The sequence below is a fragment of the Neofelis nebulosa genome, chromosome 16, assembly GCF_028018385.1.
Source record: "Neofelis nebulosa isolate mNeoNeb1 chromosome 16, mNeoNeb1.pri, whole genome shotgun sequence".
NCBI classification, from domain to species: domain Eukaryota; kingdom Metazoa; phylum Chordata; class Mammalia; order Carnivora; family Felidae; genus Neofelis; species Neofelis nebulosa.
Window position 1 is genome coordinate 45,959,700 of NC_080797.1, and position 27,692 is coordinate 45,987,391.

Here is a 27,692-nt window from a genome sequence, read left to right on the forward strand (position 1 = left end):
AGTAGTCAGAGTTCCACTCAAGGAAGCACTAATGACCCCAGAGGCATATCTGGGAACCTGTAGGTCAGGTGTCCTAAACAGAGCAACAGAAGATGACCTATGACCTGGGGAGGCATGCCCTTGGGCTACACCTGATTTGACACATCGGTGGGGTTTTCACTAACTACTCTAGCTTTGTTAAGGAACACAGGACAGGGCAGCACGGGGGAAAGGACCTGCCCAGTGGAAAGAGAAAGATCAAAAGTACCAAAGAGAAGGGAAGCCCGGGGGGCTCAGTCGAGCAAGCGTCTGACTTCGGCTCAGGTCATGATCTCCGCTTCATGGGTTCGAGCCCCGCATCGGGCTCTGTGCTGACAGCTCAAAGCCTAGAGCCTGCTTCAGATTCTGCGTCTCTGTCTCTCTCTGCCCCTTCCCTGCTCGCACCCTGTCTCAAAAGTAAATAAACATTAAAAATTTTTTTAAAAAATACAAAAGAGAAGGGGCGCCTGGGTGGTTCAGTCGGTTGAGCATCTGACTCTTGATTCCAGCTCAGGTCATGATCTTGCTGTTCGTGGGTTCGAGCCCCGCGTCAGGCTCTGTGCTAACAGCTCAGAGCCTGGAGCCTGCTTCTATGCTGTGTCTCCCTCTCTCTCTGCCCCTCCCTCACCCCTGTTTGCACTCTCTCTCTCCCAAAAAATAAACATTAAAAAAATTAAAAATAAAAAAACAGAATCAGGGCAGTTTTTTCAATGATGACCACAGCATTATTTCCCATTCTGAAAACAGTCTAAATGTATCAATTAAAAACAGAAATTGTCAAATTTCTGCAAGATTGCAAAAAGAAGCAAGAATCAAACACATGCTGCCTATAAGAAAGACAGGTTATATAAGGTTGTATAACATCCTTCTCCCAAGAATTGATATAAGAAGACATAAATCATCAGTAAGGTTATAAATAAAAGACTCAAACAATACTGTCAACCAGCTTGACCAACTGGTCAGTTTATAACTCCACTCAACAACAACAACATACACAATCTTTTCAAGTGCACATGAACATTTTCCAAGCTAGATCATATTCTGAATCATAAATCAAAACTTGATACATTTCAAACAATTCAAACAATGCAAAGTACATTCTCAGACCACAATGGAATGAAGTTAAAAACCAGTAACAGAGGGGCGCCTGGGTGGCTCAGTCGGTTGGGTGTCCGACTTCGGCTCAGGTCATGATCTCGTGATTCATGGGTTTGAGCCCCGCATTGGGCTCTGTGCTGATAGCTTGGAGCTTGGAGCCTGCTTCAAATTCTGTGTCTCCCTCTCTCTCTGCCCCTCCCCCACTCACACTCTGTTTCTCTCTCCTTCAAAGATAAACATTAAAAACAATTTAAATTAAAAAAATTTTAAGAAACTGAAAAGCAGAGAACAGACTGAAAAAAAAACAAAAACAAAAAAACCCTAGAACAGAGCATCCAAGGGTATACACACAATAGGAATACCAGAAGAAAGAGAAAAAGGAACAAAACTATTTGAGAGAATAATGACCGAGGATTAACGCCAGATGCTAAACCACAGACCCAGGAGGCTCACAGAACACCAAGCACAATAAATGCCCCCAAAACTACGAACGTGGGAGCTGAACCTCCGAGAAGCACCACGGCATGCCGCCTCATCCTAGCCCCCATGCATCAGTGTTTCCTCAGCAAACTCCCGAGGGAAGCTGCCCAGCAGGACCCCCTGTGGACATTCAACCAGGAACTTTTCAAAATCCAGCTGGGAGGGGATGTGCCCCCACCTACACGTTTTCAATCGAGAAAATCCAGGAGCACATGGGAAAACATGAAAAACCTCAAGTGTCTGGACTTCTGAGAGGAAACACCTGGTCAGCACAGAAAATCTTGTCACAAAAGATAGGCTAGGGAAATCATCAGTCATGAGACGTTTTCACTCAAATTACCCCTTTCAACTTGCTTTCCTTATTATATCAGTGTCTCTTCTCATCCCCTCACTCAGACCTGTTTTTCTAGAGCCTTCCTACAGTTTATGTATTGAGACTCTTGAAAAGCGCAGGGAGACCGCCCCTACAGGGTCAGCAAAGGCTGGGGTCCGTCCATCATTCGAGATGCAGGGGTGTTTCGAGACCACCTGGAATGAGGTGAGAAAACAGAGGGAAGACCCAGGACAGAGCCCACAATCAGTGAATGCGGCACTCCCGCAACCACAGAGAGCTCAGAACCAGCCCTCAAACACACACACGTGCTCACGGCTTTGCTCTACTACTAAGGAGTCAGGAGGTCCTGTCCTGGAACAGAAGCGTGTCCCGTGGAAGCCGAAGTGGCATCTCTAAAGGGACAGGCAAGTCTGTAACGGACATATTGAGTATATTGTGGGTACAGGGACAGGAAGAAAAACACTGCAAGAGGGGTGGGGTGTGAGAGAACAAAACCAGACTTTAAACCCTGGAGGCTGGACACCAGAGAGAAGACACGTGGGAAGCTCCTTTCAAGGACAGGGTGTTTCATTCAGAGAGACTGGTCGGGAAGGGCTTATTCCAAGCTTGCAAGTCCCACCACCTCTATGCTGACAGCACCTGGTGCACTGAGGCAATTCTGCCACTGACAGACTGGCATCTGGGCTCTACAGGCTGAAGGACATGGCCTGGACAGGATGTCTTTGCTTCAGACAGCAACCACAATTCAGGGTCCCCAGGCCACCGACACCTCTGGCTGACTGGCAAATCCAGAAGGTAATGCTAACCTTGAAAATTAAAAGTCATTTACCAGCAAAAAATAGATTTACTCAGGAATAACAGAGAATTGCAATTCGGGACATGCAAGTCACAAAACGAACTACAGGCATGGCCTGAGAACAAAAGAGAATATTCTTTTAGAGAGGAAAGTGGGGGAGTTGGAAGGAGCTGTTACAAGCAAAAGGTCCATTGGTGTGAACTGGGAGTTCCAAGTGTAGGGCCCTTTCATTGGCTGACTCGGGACGGTCTCATTGGCTGGGCTGTTGCCAGGGATGGAGAAAAATCTCCCTTCCTCCTGCTGGGTAGCATAGGCTTCTTCCTGTGGGCAACGCAGGGTCCGCTCTTCCCATCGGGTCTGCAAAAGGCTGCAAGGAGTTGTACAGCCTGAGGGCTCCCCGTTCGGGCCTCCTAACTCCATTTTAAACACGGTTTCCTTTATTCCGTTTTGCACTCCCGGGGCATCTTAGACTGGGCTGCTGTAACAAAAACACCAGAAACTGGGTGGCTTAAATCAACACATATTTATGTCTCAACAGTTCTGAAGGCTGGAAGATCCAGCCAAGAGCCAGTGCTGATAGGTTCAATTTCTGGGGAGGAACCACTTCCTGGTTCACAGACAGCCGTCTTCTTGCTGTGTGCCCACATGGCAGAAGGGGCAAGGGTGCAATATGGGGTGGTCTCTTTTATACAGGTACTGATCCCATTCATGGGAGGTCCGCTTTCATGACCTAACCTCCCCACCCCATACCATCACACTGGAGGTTACGGCTCAACATGTGAGTTTTGAGGCAACATGAACATCTAGTCCATAGCACATGACCTCCCTCGGGTTCAATAATTCACAAGAACTCACAGAGCTCAGAAAAGTGCTTTACTTTTCAGTGTGTATAGACACCGTATGCACGGTCTACACAGACTTGCAAGCAAGAAAGACTACCAGACACCGCTTTTTACATTCACAGCTTCTAAGGCATGTCGACCAGCCTTGGCCCTAGTATTTCTCATGGGTTTCAAAAGATCTGTGTCTACAGCCCCAATGATGTCCTGAAGAATCAACTCTTTAAAAAAATTAGCTCGTGAAATAATAGCACAAATACTCCTACTAATTAACTAAAATCAATAGTGGGGAGAGGCGGAATAAAGGAGATAACATACCAGTATTAGTTATAGATTGCAGATCCATTTCTGAGTAATTAAAACAGGGGAACCGGCCAGTCTTGAATAATACAAAAACTTGGCCCTGCTCTGATCATGCCAGAGTGACTGAGTCAGTCCCTGATACCTGGAGTCCGGGATAGTATTTTTATGTCTGTTTCTGGGTTTTCTGACTCTTCCCCAGGGTAGCAGGGGGCCATCTAGGAGGAATCTCCTCCATGATGGGATGGCCAGAGTCGTGAGTGGAGTCATCCGGTACCTCATCTGACTTATTTTGCAAACGAGAAGTCAGATGAATACAATGTTGCCCCAAATCTGAGGACTCTAGGCAGGGCAGCAGCCCTGCAAGGCGAGAGGAGTGTGAGGTCTCCCCACTGCAAACAGAATGGCTCTAGACAGCGAGGATGCACACACCTCAATCCACATCTCCAGAGCACCTGGCAGAGTCCACCTTGGGCTACCTCCTCGCCTCTTAGAAACAGAGAACAGCGCTTCCCCATCATGACCTGTATGGTCACCAGGGAAGAGCTCCCTCCGTTGCCCCTCGGGTCTGCAGGGAGAGCCACAGCAGGACCCCGAGGATTAACCCTCAGCATTCTCCTCTTCTAAGCCTAGCTGTTTCCCAAGTAGGAACTGGCTTCAGACAAGGCTTTTGTTTCAGAAGATCGACGAAGATCTTTTTGACCTCTGCCAAAAGCAGAGAAGAATCACCGAAGAACTCTCCTTCCCAGAATCAAAGGAAGGAAACTTAAAAACTGCATCTCAGCCATTGCAGGGATGTCTCCCCAAAAAAGATGATCTCTCTCCCAAGGAAGTGAAGGTCCTTACCGGGAAGGGATGCAGATCAACACACCTGTCAAGGGTTCGCAGAGCTCTGGGCCTGGTTCGAGAGCCCCGGGACTCCAGCACAAGGCAAGAGCCACGTTAAACTCTCAAACATTCACAGAAAAGGTCCGGGGTCCCCACGTCCCCAGTGCTTGACTTCTTTTTTATACTACAAAGAGCCTGACCTGAGCTCCCCTCTTAGGAAATCCCAGGATTCGTTTCACCAAAATGAGGTTAAATTTCTCCCACTTTTGGACTGGGACTTTACATCCTGACAACATCAGGATAGAAGGAGCTTGGGAATTCTGGCAATCCATTCCCTCCTGCCCCTTAGCAGACTGGGGTTATTTTCACTGCACAGAAAACACTGCAGGAAAAGATACCCCTTGTGCTTCAGTCCCGTAGCTTGTTCTCTCACTGGCCCTGAAAGTCTCTGGGCCCCCTAGCCTGGTCAGTCCCCACATCTGGAATTAGCTCAAATGAGGAAAAGAGAAAGGGTTAATGCAGTGCCAGTGACAGGCGTGCGACTCGCAAGAGGGTCACACTGGGCCTGCATCCTGTGGCCAGGGATGAATAGGAATGTTGCCGTTTCCCACGGGACCTGCTAGAAGACTCCCTTGCCCACAGGTGGTCACCCCAACAAGAGAACTGGCATGGTCCCGGAGGTAGCCCCACATGGCTCGTCTGTATGATCGTGGACCAAGGATATCAAGCTCAGCAGTCCAGTCGACTGTACTGGCCACAGTGGTATCTACACCAGCCAGTCAAGTACCTCACAGCCCTTCGGATGAGAGGCTCTCACTGAGCACAGTTGTAAGAAGCCATGACGCTAGTAAGAGCAAAACCACCACAATGTCAACCCAGGTCAGGGTCACCCTTGCCCAGTGGTGTTCCTGGCTCCAAAGCCTAAGCTATGGGAAGAAGGCCTCCCGCAAGGCTCTCGTGGGTGCAGCCAAAGAGTGTCCACCAAGAGTGGGAGTGGAAAGGGTTCCCAACATGGGACCTGGGTCACCTTGACCTTGAATCGCAAATTCAACACATTCAGATCATGGTTTGAAACCTTAGTCTGAAAAGTTTCCTGCTGGATTAAATATTTTAAAACCGTTGACGGGGTATGAGGTACGAGGAAAGGAAGGGAAGCAGGGCCATTCTCCAGTGGAGGGAGAGAACCCATTTCTTTTAGAAACTCTGATCTGGGTAGAGACCTGCGATGGGCAGTTTCCCTTAAGGACAGAAAATAACCAGGAGTCTGAGCATACACCTGAATCCCACATACAGGGGGTGAATAATACTGAAATTCAATGCCATGGGATTTTTTTTTTTAAATCAATATATTAAGCTGAATAGCCCTATCGAGAGTAATCAAAACATTAAGATCCGAAGGCTGCCCCAGATGGCCAGGACCTTACACCAACCCCCCCCCCCCCCCCCCGAGAAAGGGCCCACGGTGGCTACAGATTCCCTCCAAGAGGAAAGGACGCTAATGACTTTACCTCCCAAAACCCCATCCAGCTGCCAGCAGCTGGGGACCTACGGGAACAAGAGGGAGGAGGTCACCCTGCCCTGATGGGCACCAGGAGGCAGAAGTGCTTCCTGGTCCACAGCGCGATCACCTCCCCCTCCCTCCACCTCCCCTCCCCCCTCCCATACTCTCAACCCTGAAGAGTCGCAGGAAGCTCTGGGACAGTTCCACCTGCAGGCCTTCCACCACTGTCTTGGGCACCCAGAGGTCAGTGTCCGTGGCCGGCCTACTTGCAGGAGCAGATGGAGAGCGTGGCACCCGCAGAGAACACCCAGAAGGCCGGGTACACAGCTTCGGTAAAGTCCACCTTGAACTTATACATCAGGTGGACGTTGTCGGTGACGGCAAAGAAGATGACGAAGCCATGGTCACAGTTGAGAAGCACGCCGACCCGCGTGGCCTTGGTGGAGGGCAGCGTTTTCTCCACATTGTTGTGCCAGGCAGAGACCTTGGTATTGAACCACTCCACGCACCAGGAGGCGCTGTTGCGGCCCAGCCGGCTGTCGGGGCCCTGCCGCGGCATGCTGCCGTAGCAGATGCCCACCCCGCAGAAGTTGTTCTTCTGCAGCTCCACCTCCCAGTAGTGGATCCCCTTCCTGTAGTAGTGCAGGCCCAGCACCTGAGAGCAGTATGTGAACCTCTTGGGGTGTGGCTGGTAGTTCAGGGGCAAGTCGGCCACAGAAGCTACAGTGTAGTTCTCCAACAGAGCCACCTTGTTGTGGGCGGTGTTGTAGTCCAGGCTGAACTTAGTGGCATCTAAGAAAGCATGACCCAAGGAACCGATTACAAGGAGCCCAAAGTGTTCTCATTTTTAAACCTTGCCCCAACTGGTCGTATTTGCTCATTTCTGTTATCCACCTGTCCATCTATCCTTCCGTCTACCCATCCACACATCCATCTACCCACATAGCCAAATATCCATCCACTCATCATCCATACACATATCCAACTATCCACCCATTTTGTCTAGCCAGCCAGCCATTTGTCCATCTGGCTAGCCATCAATCCAGCCATTCGTCCATCTATCAGCCACCCATCTATCTACTCATCCACCCAAAGCCATTTACTGAGCACCCGATTCTGCGCAAGACGCACGATTCTGAGCAGACTTGGCACCTGACTTCATGGAGTTCACGCCACAGCAAGCGAGGCGAGCCCCTCCGCACAACACTGTGAGAACACGCGCCGCTAAGTGGTGGGCACGCTGCTACAGGGGCAAACAGCTTACGTGAAGGGTGGGGAGAGCACGAGCGAACATTGCCCACGTAGGCTGGAATCTGAGCCGAGCAACAGTAAGATGAGAATTAAACAGAAGCAAGCGGAGCGGGGCAGAGGGCACAGCGAGAGCAGAGCTTGGGGTCACAAGGATAGCGGGCACGGGCTGGGACCAACAAAGGCTGGGCAACTGGGAGAGAGAGGCCCTGGCAGGAGAAGGGGGACATATTGGGGCCACATAGCAGAGAGTTAAGGGGTCTAGATTTTATTTGGTGGGCAGCAGGGAGCTGAACAATGTTTGTGAGCACGGAAATTACCGGACTATATTCCCCTGACACTTCCAACCAGTTCCAGGGGAGCTGAAGACTGAGCTCAGCCCTGTGTGGTCCCCACCCTCCACCTCCTTCCTAGGACACACCCATCTCTACCCCTTCCCTCCCAGGAGACCCTGGACCCTGGGAGAAAGGTTCCAGGCAGCACTGCATAGGGACAATCCCTAGCCTGGGAACCTGGAAACCAAGAGCCCTGGGGTTTCACCACCTCCTGCCACTCCCTTGCTAGGTGGCTTAGGGCAGGATGCTTTTCAGAGCCCTGAGTCTCCCCGTGGGCAAAATGAATGGGCTGGGGAACATGTTCTCTAAGGTCCTGAGCTGCTAGAACTCACTTTCCCTGCCCCCGGAGCATGGGGATCCAGAAACACTTGGCTCAGCACACCACCAGCAGCTCAGCAGCAGTTAGCTCTGGCCCAGAGCCAGACCTGGGTCTAGCATGGGGGAGGGGACGGCAGGAAGCTCCAGGGAGGCCGGTCCTGAGAAACCCAGGTACCCACCCATCCCCCCAGGCCTGCTACAGCTCTGGAGAAAGGGGGGCCAGGGCCGCAATTTGCAAGACAGATCATGGCCGCTGCACGGAAGTGGGTACACATGGAAGGTGCTGCTGTGTGAGGCTGCGGGTACAAAAGGGAAACCGAGGGAGCGATGGTGGGAGGAGCCTAGACCTGGCCGTGAGGCAGAAACTTCAATCATTTCCACTTAGACAAGGGAGGGCAAGCTTGCAAAGGAGCTTAAGGAGTGACCAGTGACCAGAGGGGCAGGTGGAGCCCGGGGGAGCCCAGGGACTCAGCAGCCTTAGGGAGAGAGTGTTCCTGGAAGGAGGGATACAGCTGAGAGGTCCAGCCAACTGAAGGCTGAAAGGTGTCCTTGACATTTAGCCATTTAGCTGCACGGGGGCTGCCACTACCCTCAGCCAGAGCTGAGCGTGGGGACAGAGGCCAGACTGCCCTGAGAGAATGAGACTCTTGGTTCTGGCCCCCCACAACCCTCCCCCCCGGCCCGGAAACTTTCAGAAACACAGAGACATGCAGGGAGATTGTGTCAAGCTCCCCGGGGCATCTGACGCGCAGCCACAGCTGAGGACCAGCACTGGGGGACAACATTGCAGCTTCATTTTTCCATCTTCCCTCAAAAAGATCACCAAAGAAATGAGTTTCACAACAGCTTTCCAGGCTGGTCCCCTGCCGTCTGATCTTGCAGCACTGGCCTGGGGCCCAGGAATTTGTATTTTTAACCAGTATTCAGGTGAAAGGGAGGTGGACACAGTGCAGGAGCCAAGAAAAGCTGGCTGCACTGGCCACTGTTTTTGTTTTCATTTGTTTTGCTTTGCTTTTGTGATGAGGGAGATTTAAACACACTGCGGAGGGGCAGGCCCCAGGAGAGGAGGTGAGGATGAAGAGGTGAGTGCCAGAGCAAGAGCATGAGTCCAGACAGAGCAGGAGCCTGGCTGGCCTTGGGGAGGGGCCAGGGAGGGCAGGAGGGAGCAGGTGTAGATGCAAGAGAAATGGCAATAACAAGAGCATGAGGGGCCCCTCTTCTCTGTGAAGCGGGTGGGAAGGGCATGCAGAAGACTGAGGCTGTGACAAGTGGGAAGGCTCTAGAATGGCAGAGGAGCCGGCGGGAAACCTAGAGCAGGACTGAGGCACAGCCCTGGGCAGCAGGTGCCAGCCCAGAGAAAGGGACGAGCCGGGCTCACGAGGGCTGGGGGTTCAAGGCACCTCTGCAAGGTCTGTGCTGGCTAGGAAGGGAGGTGAAGAAGGGCAGGTGCTGACGGAGGACGGGCGAGTTGCTAACCGGGGTAGGGGGAGCCAAGCGGGACCTCCCAACAGTGGCGAGAGCAAAGGTCTGTGCAGAGAGCTAAACAGGAGAGCCCGAGGGCCAGCGGGACCGCTCGTCAGGGCCAATGCTACTCACACTCTAGGAGCTCGGGCCTGGACTTGGCTAAGAAGGTGTCCAGCACCTTGGTCGTGAGGGACACCGGGTTCGGCTGCACAGCGGAGGCTTTGGCTACAGCTGGATGAGGACACAGAGAGCCGTTTTCAGAACCAACTCAGGGTGGACACCCCACTGCCCCCTGCCCGCAATAATTCAGTCTCCAGGCCTGCTTGCTTTAAACCCAGTAACTGTTCTGGGGCTCCAAAGGTGGGCATATTGACGGGTGAGGCAGAGGCAGAGGAGGGGAAACATGAATTGAACACCTGACACAGAGTGACCAGATGGTCAGTCCTCCCTGAGGAAACTGATTTTCAAGAGCTACTTCCACAAACACACACCTGGACAGCCGGGAGGATACAGGTATGTCCAGACAGGGCTACACTCATTATTTGTCTCACTCACGTACACTTGTCCTCACCTCCAACCTCAGGCCCGCCTGCCACTAGAGGACAGAATCCCAGAACTCGGGCCCCATCGCAGAACCTAATGAGAGAGGGGGCAGCCTTCCCTGCATTTAATTCCACACCTGGGCAACCTCAAGAAACAGAAAGATGTACAAATGCATAACTTACGAGGTTTCTTGTGTTTCTTTTCTTCTTCTGAAAAAGAAAATTTTTAGAATTAAGCTACGTTCAAGCACTGCACAGTGACACTTTCAAAATACCGTAATAACAATCATTTGCTTGAATGTGACCCATGCAAATAAAGCTAGGATGTTTTAGCTGGAAACAAGCAAATGAATCTATGGGGACAGAAACCTGCCACAGTGGTTTGGGGGATTGACACTGATCATAAGGAGCATGAAGGAATTTTCTGGGGTAATGGAAGTTTTTTAACTTGATTTGAGTAATGGTAACACACATATGCATTCGTCAAAATTAATCTAACTGCACATGTAAGATCTGTATATTTTACTGTAGGTAAATTACATCTCTATAACAGGAAAAATGCAAGAGAAAACATACCAAAAAATAAAGGGAACCAGCAAAGAAATGGCTTGCCGAGTATCACAATAGTCTTTATTTTTTTTAATGTTTATTTATTTTTGAGAGAGAGACAGACAGAGACAGAGAGAATGCATGTGCATGAGTAGGGGAGGAGCAGAGAGAGGAGACAGAGAATCCGAAGCAGGTTCCACGGTATCAGCATAGAGTCTGATGCGGGGCTCGAACCCACGAACTGTGAGATCATAACCTGAGCTGAAATCAAGAGTCACACTGAGCCACCCGGGCTCCCCTATCACAACAGTCTTTAAAAACTATCTTGGAGTGTGCACCTGTGAAGACTAAGTTTAGCTAAAGCAATGACTCTCAGAGCGTGGTCCCCAGAAGCAGCAGCATCACCGGAGAATCTGTAGGAAATGCAAACTCTTAGATCTCATCCAAACACCCGCTGAATCTGAAAGCCTGGGGGTGGGGCCCAGCAATCTGTGTTTTACAAGCCCCTGGGTGACTGCCATGCATACTCAAGTCTACTTGAGCTAGAAGATTTCGGGTTCCCTCCGCCACTTTCCTCGCCACTGGAATGACAAGGGGTGTTTTGGATCTTATCCCTGCCCTCCCGCAGGGTGCTTTACGCTCCAGATAAGCCCCCCTCTCTCCTATTATCCTCTCCCTCCCCCCACACCAGCCCCCACTCAGCCCCACATGACCCCATAGCTCTCCTTCCTCCCACTTCTGAGTCCTTTTTCCAGGTGTTGTCTTCACTCTGCCCCCATCTCCTCCTCACCTGCCCACTCCCACTGGACCAGCATCTTGGGAGGACCCCAGGCTGTGCCACCGGCCTAGGGCACGGCACAGGCCCCCTCCCCAGTCATCACAGCGGTTCAGAGTGTCATCTACACTGTGACCGATCCACTCCTTCCCTGCCAACTTCCCCATCTCAGCCCCCGGCCGGCACCACAGCTCACTCCTGCCAAGAGCGATGCTTGTGATCTGGGGCAGGGGCGAGGAAGCTTCTGGGGGAGCGTGACCTGAGGACATAGGTGCACAGCATTTGTCCCCCTATCTTTCCCTTCCCCAGTCACACCAGGTGCCCTTCTACATTTCCCCGGTGAGCTGAGGGCTCCCGCTCCCTCCACACCAGGCACCCTGGCCCCTGGCTCCACTCCATTTGGAAATGCCAAAGACAAACTAAACTCTAAAAGCAAACAACACAGACCAAGAGCTCCCTCATCCCCCAGGGGCAGCACTCCTCCGTTCACGCTCACTTTTCAGGGAAGCAGTAACAGCCACAGTTCAGTAGCATATTTATGGCCTTTAAAAGAGCTTCACAGGGCGCCTGGGCGGTTCAGTCCGTTGAGTGACCAACTCTTGATTTCAGCTCAGGTCATGATCCCAGGGTCGAGGGATGGTGCCCTGCATCAGGCTCTGGGCTGAGCATAGAGCCTGCTTGAGATTCTCATTCTCTCTCTCTCTCTCTCCCTCTGTCCCTCTCCCTGACTCACTCACTCTCTCTAAAATAAAAATAAAATAAGAGCTTCACAACCAACGTCTCAAGTGACTCTGAGGTTCACTAATAAGAATCCCGTGAGGTCAGTATCATTATGGTCCAAGTTGGACAGATGAGGAAACTGAGGACCTTTCTTCTCCCCAGCCCCCACCTCAACAGCATGTGCCTTCTCAATGTGTGGCTGATATGGCCCCAAAGGGGGCAAAAATTCATTCTTGGTGGAAGAGGGTGAAAGAAGTCTTACTCTTTATACGTATAAAAGCATAATATATAGGGGCACCTGGGTGGCTCAGTCAGTTAAATGACTCTTGATTTTGGCTCAGGTCATGATCTTGTGGTTTGTGAGATTGAGCCCCTCATCAGGCTCTGTGTGGACAGCAAAGAGCTTGCTTGGGATTCTTTCTCTTCCCCTCTGCCTGTTTCTCCACTCACTCCCTTTCAAAATAAATACACATATTTTTTTAAAAAAGCATAACATATAGGGGCACCTGAGTGGCTCAGTCGGTTAAGCATCTGACTTCAGCTCAGGTCATAATCACATGGTTGGTGGGTTCGAGCCCCGTGTCAGGCTCTGTGCTGACAGCTTGGAGCTTGGAGCCTGCTTCACATTCTGTGTCTCCCTCTCTCTCTCTCTGCCCCTCTCCCTCTCACGCTCTCTCTCTCAAAAATAAATAAAACATTAAAAAAACTTTTTAAAAGCATAACATATAAACAGGCATACTGCGGGGCACCTGGGTGGCCCAGTCGGTTAAGCATCCAACTTCAGCTCAGGTCATGATCTCATGGTTGGTGGGTTCGAGCCCCGTGTCTGGCTCTGTGCTAACAGCTTGGAGCCTGGAGCCTGCTTTGGATTCTGTGTCTCCCTCTCTCTCTCTGCCCTCCCTAGCTCATGCTCTGTCTCTGTTTCTCAAAAAATGAATAAATACTAAAAACAAAAAAAAGTTAAACAGGGGCGCCTGGGTGGCGCAGTCGGTTAAGCGTCCGACTTCAGCCAGGTCACGATCTCGCGGTCCGTGAGTTCGAGCCCCGCGTCAGGCTCTGGGCTGATGGCTCGGAGCCTGGGGCCTGTTTCCGATTCTGTGTCTCCCTCTCTCTCTGCCCCTCCCCCGTTCATGCTCTGTCTCTCTCTGTCCCAAAAATAAATAAAAACGTTGAAAAAAAAAAAAAAAAATTTAAAAAAAAAAAAAAAAAAAAGTTAAACAGGCATACCACATATGTGTGGTATTAAAATTTCACCAATGTGGGCCATTAGGAAAAAACTGTCTTCAATGGCTGGGAGCAGGGCGGGTAAGAGAAAGGCAATAATGACAAAAGGTTAGGAAGTGCTATGATGATACAAGCACATGACAACTCAAGACAGAACAGCGCTGAACTACCGGCGAGGGTTGGCCTCTGCTCCTCCAGGACCATGGCCAGGCCCCTCCAGGGGGCTCTGCCCGAGTGTCAAAACTTGGGTATCGCTAAGTATTTCTCAAGACAAGCCACCATTGGTAACCTTGCAGGCCCAGGCAGCCCACACAGCCAGTACCGATGGGCCAGTCCTGCTAAGCACCCCAGGGGAGCTCCTGCGACAGCCCCTCCAACTTCCACTCGCTGTGGCCGTAGCCATGCCGGTCTCCAGATACACTCGGGCCCCCGGCAACCTGGGACGGGCTGAGCCCACCCAGAAGGAGCGGCAACACCTGTGAGTGTGTCGGCCAGAGCTCCGGCCAGCCACGGCCAGGCCACAGCCACAGGGACAGCAGCAGGGTTACTTACTCAGGACCTTCTTCACAAAGTGTGCGGGTTTGTGCGTGGACGCTGGGCCATGCTCTCCAGGGTTCCCTGGGCCAAAGAAGAAGGGATTAGTTTATGCAGCTCTTCCAAAGCAACCCCAGGAACCAGCTTTGCCACGGGCCGGCAGATAGAGTGTTTTACAAAGGCAACTCCCACGGACTTTTCCCATCCAGTCATTTACAGGAGCTAGAAACAAGGGGACAGAAAGACGAGTTTGGTGTGTCCCTCTTTTCTCTGGCTTAAAATGTAGCCGGGATCAAGTCTTTTCTCTGCCAGCGCCCAGCTTCGTGACCTCTGAACCCTCTCTATGCTTCCATTTCTCCCGGTGTAGCCGGGGATGAGCACCTTGCTTGTGGTGGGGTGGCCAAGACGCCTGTTGTGCAGTGCTGGTTCCTCTCCCTCCAGTTTTTCCACCACCCCTCATCCGCCAGACCAGCGATCACTGCTGCAGCAGGAAAACAAATATGCGCGTCCAATGCATCAACAGCTTTACCCGCTACGGAGTGCACCACACCTGTCCCAGAGGCTCCTCTGCAAGGACACGTGGCTCAACAAGCTGGAATTCAAACTCCCCCCACCCTGGGTTACACAGTAAAATCTACTATGTGCCAGACTCTGTGCTAAGCACTGGGGAGAGAATGCTGGATGGAAAACAGACCCAGCCCCTGCCCTCACAGAAATGGCAATCTAGTGGGGGAAGAATAAAATGACAGATGTGCAAAGGTTCCCAAGGGATGACAAGGATCCTGGAACCTAGTCTGAGCAGTGAGAGTGGTGATAGGGAGGTCTGCTGAGAAACATATTGTTTCAACTGCTCTCTGAAGGGTGACAGGAGTTAACTGGTGAAGATGGTGGAGTCTGAGTCTTATAAGCAGTGAGAAGAGCACGTACAAAGGCCCTGTGGCAGGAAGCTTAGCATATGCAAGCAACTGAATGCAGTGAGATGTATGGGAGGAGGGGACACTTCAGGGCTGGAGAAATAGACAGGACCTGACCAGGTAGGGGCTTGTAGGGCCAGGGTCAAGAGCGTGGTCTGAAACCTACAAGCAAGGGATATTTTCTAAACGGGGTGAGAGGGAGAAATCAGATCTGCATCTTAAAAAGCTCTCTCTGGCTGTAGCAGGAGTGGATGCAGGACTATTTAGAAAGCTGCCACAGGTGATAGCTGGCAGGGAAACCACTGGACTGAGTCAGGAGATATTTAAGAAGTAAAACCTGGTGATGGACTGGATATGGCAGCATGAGGAAAAAAAGGGGGTGCCGGGGGGAATTCCAGGTTTCTCTGACCCTAAAACCAGCCATTTTTCCACCAAACACACTGATAACCCAGGGTCCATTCAAAAGCCATCTGAGGGCTGCCTGGGTGGCTCAGTTCGTTAAGCACCCAACTGTTGATTTTGGCTCAGGTCATGATCTCATGGTTTGTGAGGTCAAGCCCCACATCAGGCTCTGCGCTGACAGTGCAGAACCTGCTTGGGATTCTCTCTCCCTCTGTTCCTCCCCTGCTTGTGCTCTCTCCCTCAAAATAAATAAACTTAAAAAAAAAAGAAAAGAAAAGAAAGAGCCACCTGAGCCAGTCTCAAGATCACATGCACAAAGAGCCTGTCCAAAAGTCCCATCATTGACATCAAGGCCCCCAGAAATGTTTCAGGAAGGATGGCTACAATGTTAGGATGTTTTCCCACTACCTCCCAGATGGAGGGCGGATGTTTCAGGATCCCAAAACTGAAGCCCCAGTGCTCTGGGTCAAGACCCTCTCCCCGATTCCAAAATGCTGATTCCATTTCAGGGGTCCCAGAAGGGGAGCATGGGGGCTGCTAATAGTTACCTAAGCCGGTGGGTCCCTCGGGCTTCTTGTCCTGGGGCAGCCTGATATACCGCTTCAGCTCGTTTTTGAGGTCTGAGGTGCCCTGGCAGACACCCTTTATCAGCTCCTGATTCAGCTCCATCTTGGGGACGAAGACCGGCTTTGTCGAGATTCCCTGAAGTTTGATCGCTTTCTGAAACAAGCCAGGGTATTAGTTCAGGCAGCTGCAGGGAAGCCAGGGTCTGAGCTCAGCCCTCATGAACTCCAGGAGGAGATTCCCCGTGTCCACGGGCACTCAGTCCAATCAGCCTTCTCAAATTACAGGCCAGAGGTTGCTGGGGGCTAATGTGCCACTTTTGGTCACAGCGCTGTGAATCAGGGCCCTCAGAGGCCACTCACCTACCAAGGGGGACACTGAAGTCAAGAAATAACCAACGTGGGGGCCCCTGGGTGGCTCAGTCAGTTAAGCATCTAACTCTTGCTGGTTTCAAGTCACGATCTCACAGTTCATGAGTTCAAGCCTGCGTCAAGCTCTCTGCTGTCAGCACAGAGCCTGCTTCAGATCCTCTGTCCCCTTCTCTCTATGCCCCCCACCCCCGCTTGCACGCTCTCTCTCAAAATACATAAACTGGAAATAAATAAATAACGTGGAAGGAAAGGAGGAAAAGAAAGAGAGACAGAGAGAGAGAGGAAGAAAGGAATGGGGGGAGACAGAAAGAGAAAAAGTGTCCTGCTAGGAACACTGCCAATTGGTGGCAGAGACAAAGCTGGGACATAAATCTCCTGACCCCCGTGGATAATGCTCTTCCACTCCTCCAGCTGTGGCTGGAAAAGTACAGGAGACTCAGGACCATCTCCAACCCTCAAAAGACCAGCTCCAAACACCCGTTCTAAAACTGGACAGGGCTGCCTCAGCGGGCAGAGGGTTCGGCCAGGGCACATCCAGGGAAAAGGGAGGATCTTACAAAAGTCCCCAGACTTGAGCTAAAATCGGGTCACACAACATCAAGAGGTCCCCAGACAGGGACTTAGAATCCTTCTCCGAGAGCTCTAGGCAGCTACTCCAATACACAAGAAGGACCACAGAGATGAAACTCGATGGCACTGAGCCTAGGCCTGGAAAGAAGTCCGTGAGGGGGGAAGAGAAGACTCCCAGCCACTCCTCTACTCTCCCCAGGACCTGAACAAGGAACCTGGGCCTCTGAGGTATCGTCACCCCATCGATGGGTTTCACCGGGACACCCGCTGCACGCTGCAGGCCAGGAGAAGGGGGCAGTTAAGAAGGGAAGGGCTGGCCTGAAGGAGCGGACAGCAGACACATCGACAAGCACATCTAAAACAATGCCACCGAGTGCTACAGCAGAGGCAGACCAACCCACTCGATCACCAGGAAGGGCAGAAGAGCAGGATCCGAGGAAGACAGGGGTGGGGGAGTCTGGAGCAGCCTTGGGAAAAGGACAGCCATGGCATTCCCATCCAATGCCGGGTCTGTCTGGGTAATGGTGATGCTCTGCTGTGGTTACAGCACGGGGCAGGAGAGGAGTGTGATGCCAAAGACAGGGGTGCTAAGGGACATGAGGTCAGATAGGGCGGGGGGGGGGGGGTCTGTGCTTTAGAAAGACACTTCCAGGGGCGCCTGGGTGGCGCAGTCGGTTAAGCGTCCAACTTCGGCTCAGGTCACGATCTCGCGGTCCGTGAGTTCGAGCCCCGCGTCAGGCTCTGGGCTGATGGCTCAGAGCCTGGAGCCTGTTTCCGATTCTGTGTCTCCCTCTCTCTCTGCCCCTCCCCCGTTCATGCTCTGTCTCTCTCTGTCCCAAAAATAAATAAAAAACGTTGAAAAAATAAATTAATTAATTAATTAATTAATTAAAAAAAAAAAGAAAAAAGAAAGACACTTCCAGGGTCCATGGGGAGGGGGGAGGGGGGAAGGGGCGTAGGCAACATTCTAACATGGCCCCCAAAATGCCCACCTGATCCAGGGGTACACACCCTATATAATCCCCTCCCTCTGAGTATAGGCAGGACAGTGACTATGGTAGGACGTCACTCCTGTCATCAGGTTACCTTAGATGGAAAAACTGAAGGAATATTGCGGATGTAATGAAGATCCCAAATCTGTTGGTTTTGAGTTCATCAGAAAGGTGAGTATCCCGGGTGGGCCTGACTTAACCAGGTAAGAGCCACTAAAAGGGACCGGGCTTGTAAGAAAGAATGAAATCTTGCCATTTGCAATAACATGAATGGAGCTAGAGAGCATTATGCTAACTGAAATTAAGTCCGAGAAAGACTATTACCATATGATTTCACTCATTTGTGGAAATTTAAGAAACAAAACAAACAAGCAAAGAGAAAAGAGAGAGAGAGAGACAAAGCCAGGAAACAGACTCTTAACTGTAGAGAACTGACAGTTACCAAGAGGTGAGTGGTGAAATAGGTGAAGGGGATTAAGAGCACACACATCATGGGGCACCTGGATGGCTCAGCCAGTTGAGCGTCTGACTCTTGATTTCCACTCAGGTCATGATCCCAAAGTCATGGGATCAAGCCCCACGACTGAGTGTGGAAGCCTGCTTAGAATTCTCTCTCTCTCTCTCTCTCTCTGCCCCTCTCCCCTGTCTGCACTCTCTCCAAAATAAAAAAAAGAAGAAGAAGAAATAAATAATTTTGGAAAAAAGCACACTCATCACGATGAACACTGAGTGACATATAGAATTGCTGAATCACTTAAGGAAAAAAAAAGAATTGTTAAATCACTATATTGTACACCTAAAACTAATGTAAAACTGTATGTGTTACACTGGAATATTAAAAAAAAACCCACAAAAACAAAGAGGGGCCCCTAGGTGGCTCAGTCGGTTAAGCATCCGGCTCTTAATTTCAGCTCAGGTCATGATTTCAGTTCGTAAGATCGAGCCCCCCGTCAGTCTCTGCACTGACAACACAGAGCTTGGGACTCTCTTTGTCCCTCCCCCACTCGTGCTCTCTCTCTTCTCAAAATAAATAAATAAACTTAAAAAAAAAGAAGAAGAATATTCTTTCTAAAAAAGGAAAAAAAGAAAAGATTAATAATCTAAGCAGGAAAAAAAGGGAACAGACTTTCCTGGAGAGAGAAATTCTCTGCTGGCTTTGAAGAGGTAACTGCCAAGTGGAGAGAGGGCCACGTACGTGGCAAGGAAAGGCAGCAACCTGTGGGAACGGAGAGCAGACCTCAGCCACCAGCCGGCAAGAAAGCGGGGACCTCACGCCTGCACCACAGGAACTGAATTTGCCAGCAAGCTTGGAGATGCCCCAAGCTCAGCAGCCCAGCCGAGCTCAGCCCGTCCCAGCTCCTAAGCCATGGAGAGTGGGATAACACACATATGCTCTCCCCAGCCACTGAGTTTGTGGTAAGTTGTCACACGGCATAGAAAGTAGATACAGCGTGTGTCTGGGGGATGCTTCAAATGACCTCTTACAGCCCCACCTCGAGGGTCCCACTGCACCTATAATCAACATCGTAACGGCAGGCAGAAAGAGCGTTCATCAAGACCTACCTCCAGAAACTCGAACTCGTCCTCCTTGGTCAGGGCAAGTTCAATCTCCTCCTTCAGAGTCTGGATCTCACTCTTGTTCTTGAAGAGGATCTGGTAAATGTTGTCGAACTTGGTATTGACCCTCTTCTGCTCCTCCTTTATCTTTCGTGTGCAGATGGCCTCTGCGGCATCAATGAGTATCTTGATTTCCACATACTCTTGTCTGAGCTGCTCCGTCTTCCTGCGGGCAGTCTCCTAGCGGGGTAAGACACAGGGGCGTCCATCAGACAAAAAAGCTAAGCCTGTGTACAGAGCAGTGGTGAAGTGTGGAGCACTGGAGACTCTTCCCTGTACTTCGTGGGAGTACAGACGGGCACAACTGCTTTGGGTGGGAATTTGGCAACATCTAGTAAATCTGAAGGTGCTCAGACCAAATCAAGGAATATACTCAGATGCCCGCCCCAGAGACAGACTCAAGAACGCTCACAAGCAGCATTGTTTGAATTGGCAAAACCCCGGAAAGAACCGAATGTCTAACAATAAGAGACTCGGGGGGTGCCTGGGTGGCTCAGTCGGTTGAGCGTCCGACTCTTGATTTCGGCTCAGGTCACGATCTCACAGTTCGTGGGATTGAGCCTCACATCGGGCTCTGCAGTAAGCGTGAGCCTGCTTAAGATTCTCCCTCTCTCTCTCTCTCTCTCTCTCTTTCCCTCTCTCTCTAAAATAAATTTGAAAGTTAAAAAAATTAAAAATAAGTAAGAGACTTGATACAAATCTACAAATTATTCACAGGATAGAATATTGGATAGTAATGAAAACTAATGAGCTGGGGCAATGCATGGACAAATGAGGGAAAAACCACCTGTAGAAGAAGACGTCCAGCATGATGCTCTTCATATAAAGCTTAGAAACAGACAGAATGGCTTCCTTTCAGTAAGAGAACACCCCTGGAGTTTCTGAGGGCATGTGGCTGCCCTGCCAGACTACATTTCCGAGGATTCCCTGCAGCTAGAGTTGGCCATGTGACTAAGCTACTCCCAGTGCAGTGTGAGCAAAAGTGGTATGTGTGACACTCTTCTTCCCTGTCCCTTTTACTCCCGGCTAGAACAGAGGTCTGATGGTGACCCAGCTTCAACCAAAGAAATGAGGAAAACCCCCCATGCAGTAGTAGAGTAATAAGAAAAGACTCTGGGGGTGCCTGGCTGACTGGGTCAGAAGAGCATGCAACTCTTGACCTCAAGGTCATGAGTTCAAGGCCCTCGCTGGGTACAGAGATTACTTAAAAACTTCCCATATATATATATGTATGTATGTATGTATGTGTATGTGTACATATATGTGTATGTGTATATATACATATGTATTCTTCCATACACGTGTATTCTTCTATATATATGTATTCTTCTATATACACGTATTCTATATATATTACATATATATAAAATATATTTTACGTATATAAAACATAAATATATATAAATATATAAAATACATACATTCTATATATATCTATTCTTTTTATATATAATATTAAAAACTTACAAGATTTGTGAAAACTAGACAAAAAAAATCTCTAATTCTACCACTCCAATACTGGTACTACTATTCTCTTCCTATACTTCCTTCCAGTCTTTTCTCCCATACTTCCTGTAATGGGTTGAATGGTGGCCCCCAAGAGATCTGTCCAGAACCTGCGAAGCTGACGTTACTCAGCAAAAGTCTCTGCAGGTGTAATTAAGGTAGGAATCTTGAGATGACATTATCCTGGATTACCCAGGTGGGCCCTAAATCCAATGACAAGTGTCCTTATTAGAGACAGAAGAAAAGACACAGAGGGAGGAGGAGGCCATGAGAAGACAAGAGGTGGGGGCTAAAGTAACACAGCCACAAGCCTAGGAACACCTGAGCCACCAGAAGCTGGAAGAGGCAAAGAAGGATTCTTCTCTAGAATGAGGAAGTGTGGCCCTGTCTTTGATTTCAGGATTCTGACCTCCAGAACTTTATGAGAATACATTTCTCCTTGTGAGCAGAGGTTGTGGTAATTTGTTATGACAGCCCTAGAACTGATACATTTTATTTTCATAAAAAGATGTAACTCTAGTGAGTATACATTTTTGCTTCCTGTTTTTTTTTCCCATTTAAACCATGACTACTTGGGGCCTCCAACTCCTGATTTCCATTCAGGTCATGATCTCGCGGTTGTGGGATCGAGGTCCGAAGCACAGAGCCTGCCTGGGACTCTCTCTCTCTTTCCCTCTCTCTCTGCCCTTCCCCAGCTCGTGCTTGTGCGTGCTCTCTCTCAAAATAAATAAACATTAAAAAAAAAAAAAGAAAAGAAAGAAAGAAAGAACACATAATCACTTTTTATATTAATACTTTTTTCTTCATGATTTTTTTTTAATGTTTATTCATTTTTTACTGACAGAGAGAGACAGAGTGCAAACAGGGTAGGGGTTGAGAAAGGGAGAGAGAAAGAATCCAAAGCAGGCTCCAGGCTCTGAGCTGTCAGCACAGAGCCCAAAGTGGGGCTCCAACTCCCGAACTGCAAGATCACGACCTGAGGCGAAGCTGGACACTTAACCGACTGAACCACCTAGGTGCTCCTTCATGACTTTTTTTTTAAGTCAGCTCTACGCCAGCACGGGGCTCAAACTCAAAATCCCGAGATCGAGAGTCCCATGCTCTACTGACTGAGTCAGTCAGGCGCATCTACATTACTACTTTTTAACCCTAATTTTTAGTGATTGACCCCGTCCTCCTCACACCAAGGTCAGGGCTTGTAGACAGTGTTCAGTCTCGGTCTATGAAGGATCTCCCCTGGGGACATGGCTTTCTGGATGTCCTGCATGGGTGATGTCTAATTCCGACACCATGTGTGACACCATGTGTGTAGCCCTGTGGAGATCAGAGCTGAGCCTGTCCTGCCTGGAGGCTGAGGGAGGGTCTGGGGCCGGGGCTGGCAGTGGACAGCCCTGTCACTCACCCGTATGTCCTGCTGCCTGGCTCTCACGTCCTCCAGCGCCCTCGATGCACCATTGATCTGATCGCATATGATGGTCAGTTTATGCTTCAGCTTGGTCTGTGGAGAAAACAAGCAGGTGAGAAATCACCTCAGCCCAGCCCCCACCAGCCAACACCAGAACGGTCCCACGGCGTTTCTACTGGCCCAGGCCTTGCCTGCCTGTAGCTGTTTGAAGCATTCTCTTATTTATTGCCTCCCTTCCAACTTTTAGAGGGACAGTACAAGAAAGAAGTTAGGAGCACAGGACTTAGACCGACCCATTCCCAGCTGTCCAAGAGTCTCTCACCTAGGTCCTTGGCCTTGAAATAGATACAAATGTTCCCACCCCGCAGGGCTAGTAGGAGGATTAACTGAAACAATGTAAGGATTTAGCATAGTGCCTGGATCCTAGTACAGCCAAACTAAACGTCAGCTTGCGTTACTAAGAGCTGCTTCGTTGGCACACCCATTTTACAGACAATGAAACTGAGGCAAGAAGCCCAGCAAGGGGGCCAAGTTCACACCATAGCCAGAACAGCTGGGGCTGGGACAGTTGCTTCAGTCATTCAAGCCAGCCCTCCCACTGCAAACAACCAGAAAAGCAGACAAATTACTGGGAAGAAAAATCTGCTTAATGACAAGGGAGAGCTAACTAAGCAGGGAAGGATGACACAGCCAAGATCTGGGAGAAGGAAAACCCAGAGAGAAAAGCCTGATTTCTGGGGTTGTTCTCCCAGAGTCATCTGCCAATTCCAGAACACAGCTGGAAGAGCCACGGTCAACCTCAGGGAAGCAGGAACAAGAGTCAGAGTCCAAGGCTCATTTGGTATGCCCCACAGGCAGGGACCTCCGCGGGCTAACACCCTAAGAATGAGGATCAACAAGCAGGAGGCCAGTCCACCACCAGGTCAACCCCCGAAACTGAATTAAGGTGACTCAGAATTACAAAGTCCTTAACCACCTCCAGGAACCAAGGTCAATTATGCATGAAGGAAAATAGTATCATCTTAGGTCTCTTAGTATTTCCATCAATTTTCAGAATCGATATTGGAGTGTCCTGCCTCCCTGCTCAGGTGAAACGTTATGGTGTAGAAATGGCAAGGAAAATCACCACCACCATAAGAGTAGCTAGTGTTTCTTATATATTCACTGCAAGCCAGGCATTGTTCTAGTGCTTTTCAGGTATTAACTTAAAGCTAAAAACAACACTGTAAAGTGGAAGCGACCCACCCTTTATAAATAAGGACACTGAGGGGCGCCTGGGTGGCTCAGTCGGTTAAGCGACTGCCTTTGGCTCAGGTCATGATCTCGCGGTTTGTGAGTTCAAGCCTCGCGTCAGGGTCTGGAGCCTGCTTTGGATTCTGTGTCTCCCTCTCTCTCTGCCCCTCCCCCTCCCTCTCTCTCCCTCTCTCTCTCAAGAATAAACATTTAAAAAAAAACCACATAAATAAGGACACTGAAGCAGAGTCATGAAGTGGCTCGCCCTAGGTCACATCTCTGTTAACTGGTGTTCCAAGATCCTGGTGTTACAATCAAAGCACTGAGTACATTAGAAAAGTCTAGACAAAAAACATTTACTTCCCCTAACGAGCTAGCTCAACATCCTCCAGCCCTCCCACACCACTAGAGATATTCAGTTCCGAACCTGACCTTGAATCTGGATTTGAACAACACAGTGACAAGTCACATAAAGGCGCTAGAAGCGGAGACCAAGGCCACACTAACTTGACCCCGAAAGCCCAAGTTACTGATGGTGTTTCCAATTCAACCTCTGTGACAGTGCCCTCTGACCTGGCCTCTCACAGTAGCCAAGATAAACTGTGGGCCAAAGGCAGGAGGCCAGGCCATGGCAGATCCGGCCTCACAGGGGTCAGAACGGCAAGAGAACTCAGAACACCTGGGGGGCTGCCAACAGCCCAACACTGTTCCACCTCCAACAGCCACTCTTAGTGCACCCCAGACCTCTGTGTTCGGGAAAACTTTATCCGTCAGTAATCAAACACATATGACAGTCCCCTGATGGCAGAGAGGGGCCTCCCTGGCTCCAGACACAGGAAAGTGGCCCAAGGACTTTGAGAGGTGCAACATTCCCCTCATCAAGGGTAGAGAACTTTTTGAAGTTCTGAGGACCTGTTCACAGATCAGGGACTTGGGTCCGCCATGAGGACGTGGGAGGCAGCAGAGTCCCGGGTCTGCCCCACACCAGTGGTCAGGACGAACCAGCCTCCCACAGCTGGGGCACTGCCCAGCTGGGGCTGGCTCTGTCCCAGCAGCGAGCGGTGGCAGGGCTAGACGTGGAGGCTAATAGAAGAAGCAGCAAGGCAAGGCCGGTTACAAGGATTACAAAGCCAAGCGAGTATGGCACACAGGTACACTGGGTGCAGACTCCAGCTCCGGGCCCCAGAGGCCGAGAGAGACAGCTGCAGCTCCCGGCCAGGCTGAGAGGAACCCTCCTGCCCCTACTTGCCTTCTGCCTCCCTGGATAAGAACTTCTAGAAGAGCCTTTTGGCAGAAGCCGGCTGCCCAAGTGCTCAGGGACAGGCCCGGGCACACCAGGGCCACGAAGATCTTGGTCGCCTGACACCACCCCCAGCAAGCTCTCTTCCCAGAAACTAGACCGGCAGGGCTTAGGCAGCGCTCACCCGGCTAGGAAGAAGAGGCAGAATTGAAGCTCAGGTCTCAACACCCAGCCCAGGTCGGAGCCTGGGTCAACCAGCCACCTGCCCGACACCAGGACCTGCCCACAAAGCACTTCCCACACAGCTCATCTCCCCAGGGCCTCCTGACCACCCTTGCAGGTTGAGAAGAAATGCTCTTAACCCCATTTTACAGATGAGGAAGCGGGGCTGGGAGAACTGCAGCGACTTGCCCTGAACCACAGCTGATATGGAGCAGAGCAGGGCTCCTGGCTCGAAAGGCGAGGCAGGTTCTTTAGTGTGGCAGCTGGAGACCCAGGCGGCGAGGCCCGACATAGCTGTGCCTCAGAGGTCAACCCCTGGCCCTCCAAGACTCAGGGAAGAAATCCTAAGGAACCCAGCTCAGACAGAGAAGCAGACCAGGCCCAGGAAGGGCCATGGCTTCAGAGGAGCAGGGCCCGGAGCCTGGTCCCGGCGCCACCGCAAACCTCTGCTGGGTCTCTTATCTCCTTCGACAACAGGACAGTCCTTGACTGTGAAAATGAAAGGCAATCAGGCCATGCCTCGGAGCTCAGGCTGATATAAAAAAAGGTGGTTCAATTACACCTTTCAGCCTCTGCCTTGAGTCCACAAGGGGAAGTTATGATTTCCCCCAAACCATTAAAATCAACACAGATCTGGAAGGCCCCCTACGAAACCACCTGGTCCCGCCTCCTTGCTTTACTGAAGACTCAGGCCCCAGGAACCAAAGGCTGTGCTCAAAGTTGCACAGCCAAGGTGGAGGTCACTATGGTGCAAGAGTTTGGCTGTCCCTCTGGGTAGTATCCAGAGATATTTGGGACTCTGCCCACCATCCTGCTCAAAACGATCCTCCCTGGTCACTCTCTGGCTCACCAAAAGTTTTTGCACACATGACCTCAAGCCTGCAAGAACGTCGCATGCTCCATGCACCCAGATATAAGGGTGGTTATGGAGAGAAACGGCAAACCGTAGAGTCAAACCCGTTGGGGTCCCAACAGCTCAGGCTAAATTAACTTCTCTAGACCTCCATTTCCTCAACTGTAAATGGAACTAATTATATTCAATTCCAGCTGCCGGGATTTAAATGCGGAAACAGAGGTAACCTCCAGGGCTCATATTTGACGTTGGAAACCCTCTGCTAAACACCATCAGACAAATACTAGGCTTAAGGCAAGCAACCACCCGTCTTCGCATTCCCCTTTTTAAGACAGAGGGTGGGGGGAAGAAAGTGGACCAAGGATGACAGAGGAGGGTTGTGTGTTCTCCCCGCCCCTTTTTATTACGACGCTGGGGACGCCCTGCCCCGGTTCTCAGGCCCAGCAGGGCCCATCCCCCTACCCCAGGTGATCCGTGGTGGGCCACTATGCCCACAGTGGCTCCCTCCCCCAACACCCCTTACCTGCAGGTCTGCGCTGGCCTGGCTCAGGGTCTCAGGCGAGCAGGCCTTGTGCTCCACCAGGCAGATGTGACAGATGCACTCATCATGCTGGGGGCAATAGAAGTCCCGCAGCCTGTTGTGCTGGGGACACTTGCGGCGCATCAGGTCCTTGACTGGCGGCTGCAGCTGGTGGTCCCGAAAGGCGGGGCTGTCGAGGTGCGGCTGCAGGTGTTCCTGGCAGAAGGAGGCCATGCACACCAGGCACGTCTTGACGGCGGGCGCCTTCAGGCAGTGGTCGCAGGCCACCTGGCAGGGCGGGCTGGGCTCGGCGGCGCGGGCGGGCGGCGTGCAGCCGTCGGGGGGCGAGGGCGCCGCCCGGGCCACCTCGGCCTGCAGGAACTGCTCCACCACCGCGCACAGCACCGTGTTCTTGTGCAGCTGCGGCCGCTCCTGATAGCCGGCGCGACACTGCGGGCACAGGTACGGCGGCTCCTGGACGGCCCACGTCTCGTCCAGGCACGAGCTGCAGAAGTTGTGGCCGCACGGGGTGGTGACCGGCACCTTGAAGTGCTCCAGGCAGATGGAGCACGACAGCTCCTCGGCCAGGGGGACCAGCTCCGCCATGGCGCTCCTGGGGACCGGACGAGACGCGCTGGCACTTCGGGCGCGAACGCCGCGCGGCCGCCACACACAGCCTAGGAAACGAAAGTGAGCGGCGGGAGGGGCGGGCCCCGAGGGCCTTTCAGGAAGTCACGTGGGGGCAGGGGCGGGGCGGGCCGCGCTCCGGGGCGGGGGCGCCGGGGGTCGCGGCGCGCGGTCGAAGTCGGCCGCGCGCGGAGCTCCAGAGGCTCCCTCGGGTGCGCGCGGGCGCCGGACTCGGGGTCTCAGGTTGCCCCCCACGGCCCGCCGAGGAGGAAACCTGCGCGTCAGGTGAGAACCCCGGCCCGGGTCGCGCTGCTGCCCCGGCGCGCCCGCCGCTAGTGCCTTTCTGAGTGGAACTCACCCAGACCCGAGACGTCCGCTCCGCGCCGCCAACCGTGAAGCCGCGCCTCCCCGCCCGCCTTTAAACCCTTCCTCCCTCCTCCTCCCCCGCCCCGTCGGGCCCTGGCACAGGGACCCAGAGCCCCTGAAGGCCAGAGCCCATGGGCACACACTCAGACTTAAAGCTGGCGATTTCTTTCCATACCACCTGTACAATATGCTTTTTTTTTTTTTTAATTTCCAGTTCTACTTTAGTGGGATTTGCAGACATCCCAGTTGTAACAAAGGTTTTCTCTCTCTCTCTCTGTCATACACACACACACACACACACACAATTTTGAAACAAACGTTTTTCACCAGATTGTGTATTTAGATTTATTTCCTTTTATTCGGCTCTGTTCCCGGCCCCTGGCCTGA

At 51.4% G+C, this 27,692-nt stretch overlaps 1 protein-coding gene and 1 long non-coding RNA gene across 3 annotated transcripts in view; one reads left to right on the forward strand and one right to left on the reverse strand.

The window, feature by feature from the left end:
* LOC131497073 (uncharacterized) overlaps positions 1–1,405 on the forward strand; it is a 110,698-nt gene extending 109,293 nt beyond the window's left edge. Inside the window, exon 3 of the long non-coding RNA XR_009254754.1 lies at positions 1,235–1,405. This is a non-coding gene — a long non-coding RNA (uncharacterized LOC131497073). The remainder of the gene's footprint in view (positions 1–1,234) is intronic.
* TRIM25 (tripartite motif containing 25) lies at positions 952–27,313 on the reverse strand. 2 transcript variants are annotated; one of them, XM_058703013.1, is made up of 10 exons: positions 27,298–27,313; positions 26,316–26,989; positions 22,242–22,337; positions 19,280–19,513; positions 15,768–15,939; positions 13,922–13,987; positions 10,285–10,311; positions 9,872–9,953; positions 9,692–9,792; positions 952–6,986 (listed from the first exon to the last, which is right to left on the reverse strand). In XM_058703013.1, the coding sequence occupies exons 2-10, from the start codon at positions 26,916–26,918 to the stop codon at positions 6,457–6,459; spliced, it is 1,911 nt and encodes a 636-aa protein (XP_058558996.1). In that variant the 5' UTR covers positions 26,919–26,989; positions 27,298–27,313; the 3' UTR covers positions 952–6,456. The 2 variants fall into 2 exon arrangements, with proteins under 2 accessions (XP_058558996.1, XP_058558995.1); XM_058703012.1 differs by lacking the exons at positions 9,872–9,953; positions 27,298–27,313 and having other exon boundaries at positions 9,692–9,790.
* Positions 27,314–27,692: the final 379 nt, after the last annotated feature.

What these genes read in the sequence shown, in the direction of transcription:
- TRIM25 (XM_058703013.1), bottom strand. Translation starts at nt 26,918, where the DNA reads ATGGCGGAGCTGGTCCCCCTGGCCGAGGAGCTGTCGTGCTCCATCTGC. An exon ending in ACGAGTTCGAGTTTCTGGAG is followed by an intron (nt 15,940 to 19,279) that starts GTAGGTCTTGAT and finishes GGCTTGTTTCAG; the next exon opens with AAAGCGATCAAACTTCAGGG. An exon ending in AAAGAAACACAAGAAACCTC is followed by an intron (nt 9,954 to 10,284) that starts GTAAGTTATGCA and finishes CATGTTTCCCCT; the next exon opens with CCTCTGCCTCTGCCTCACCC.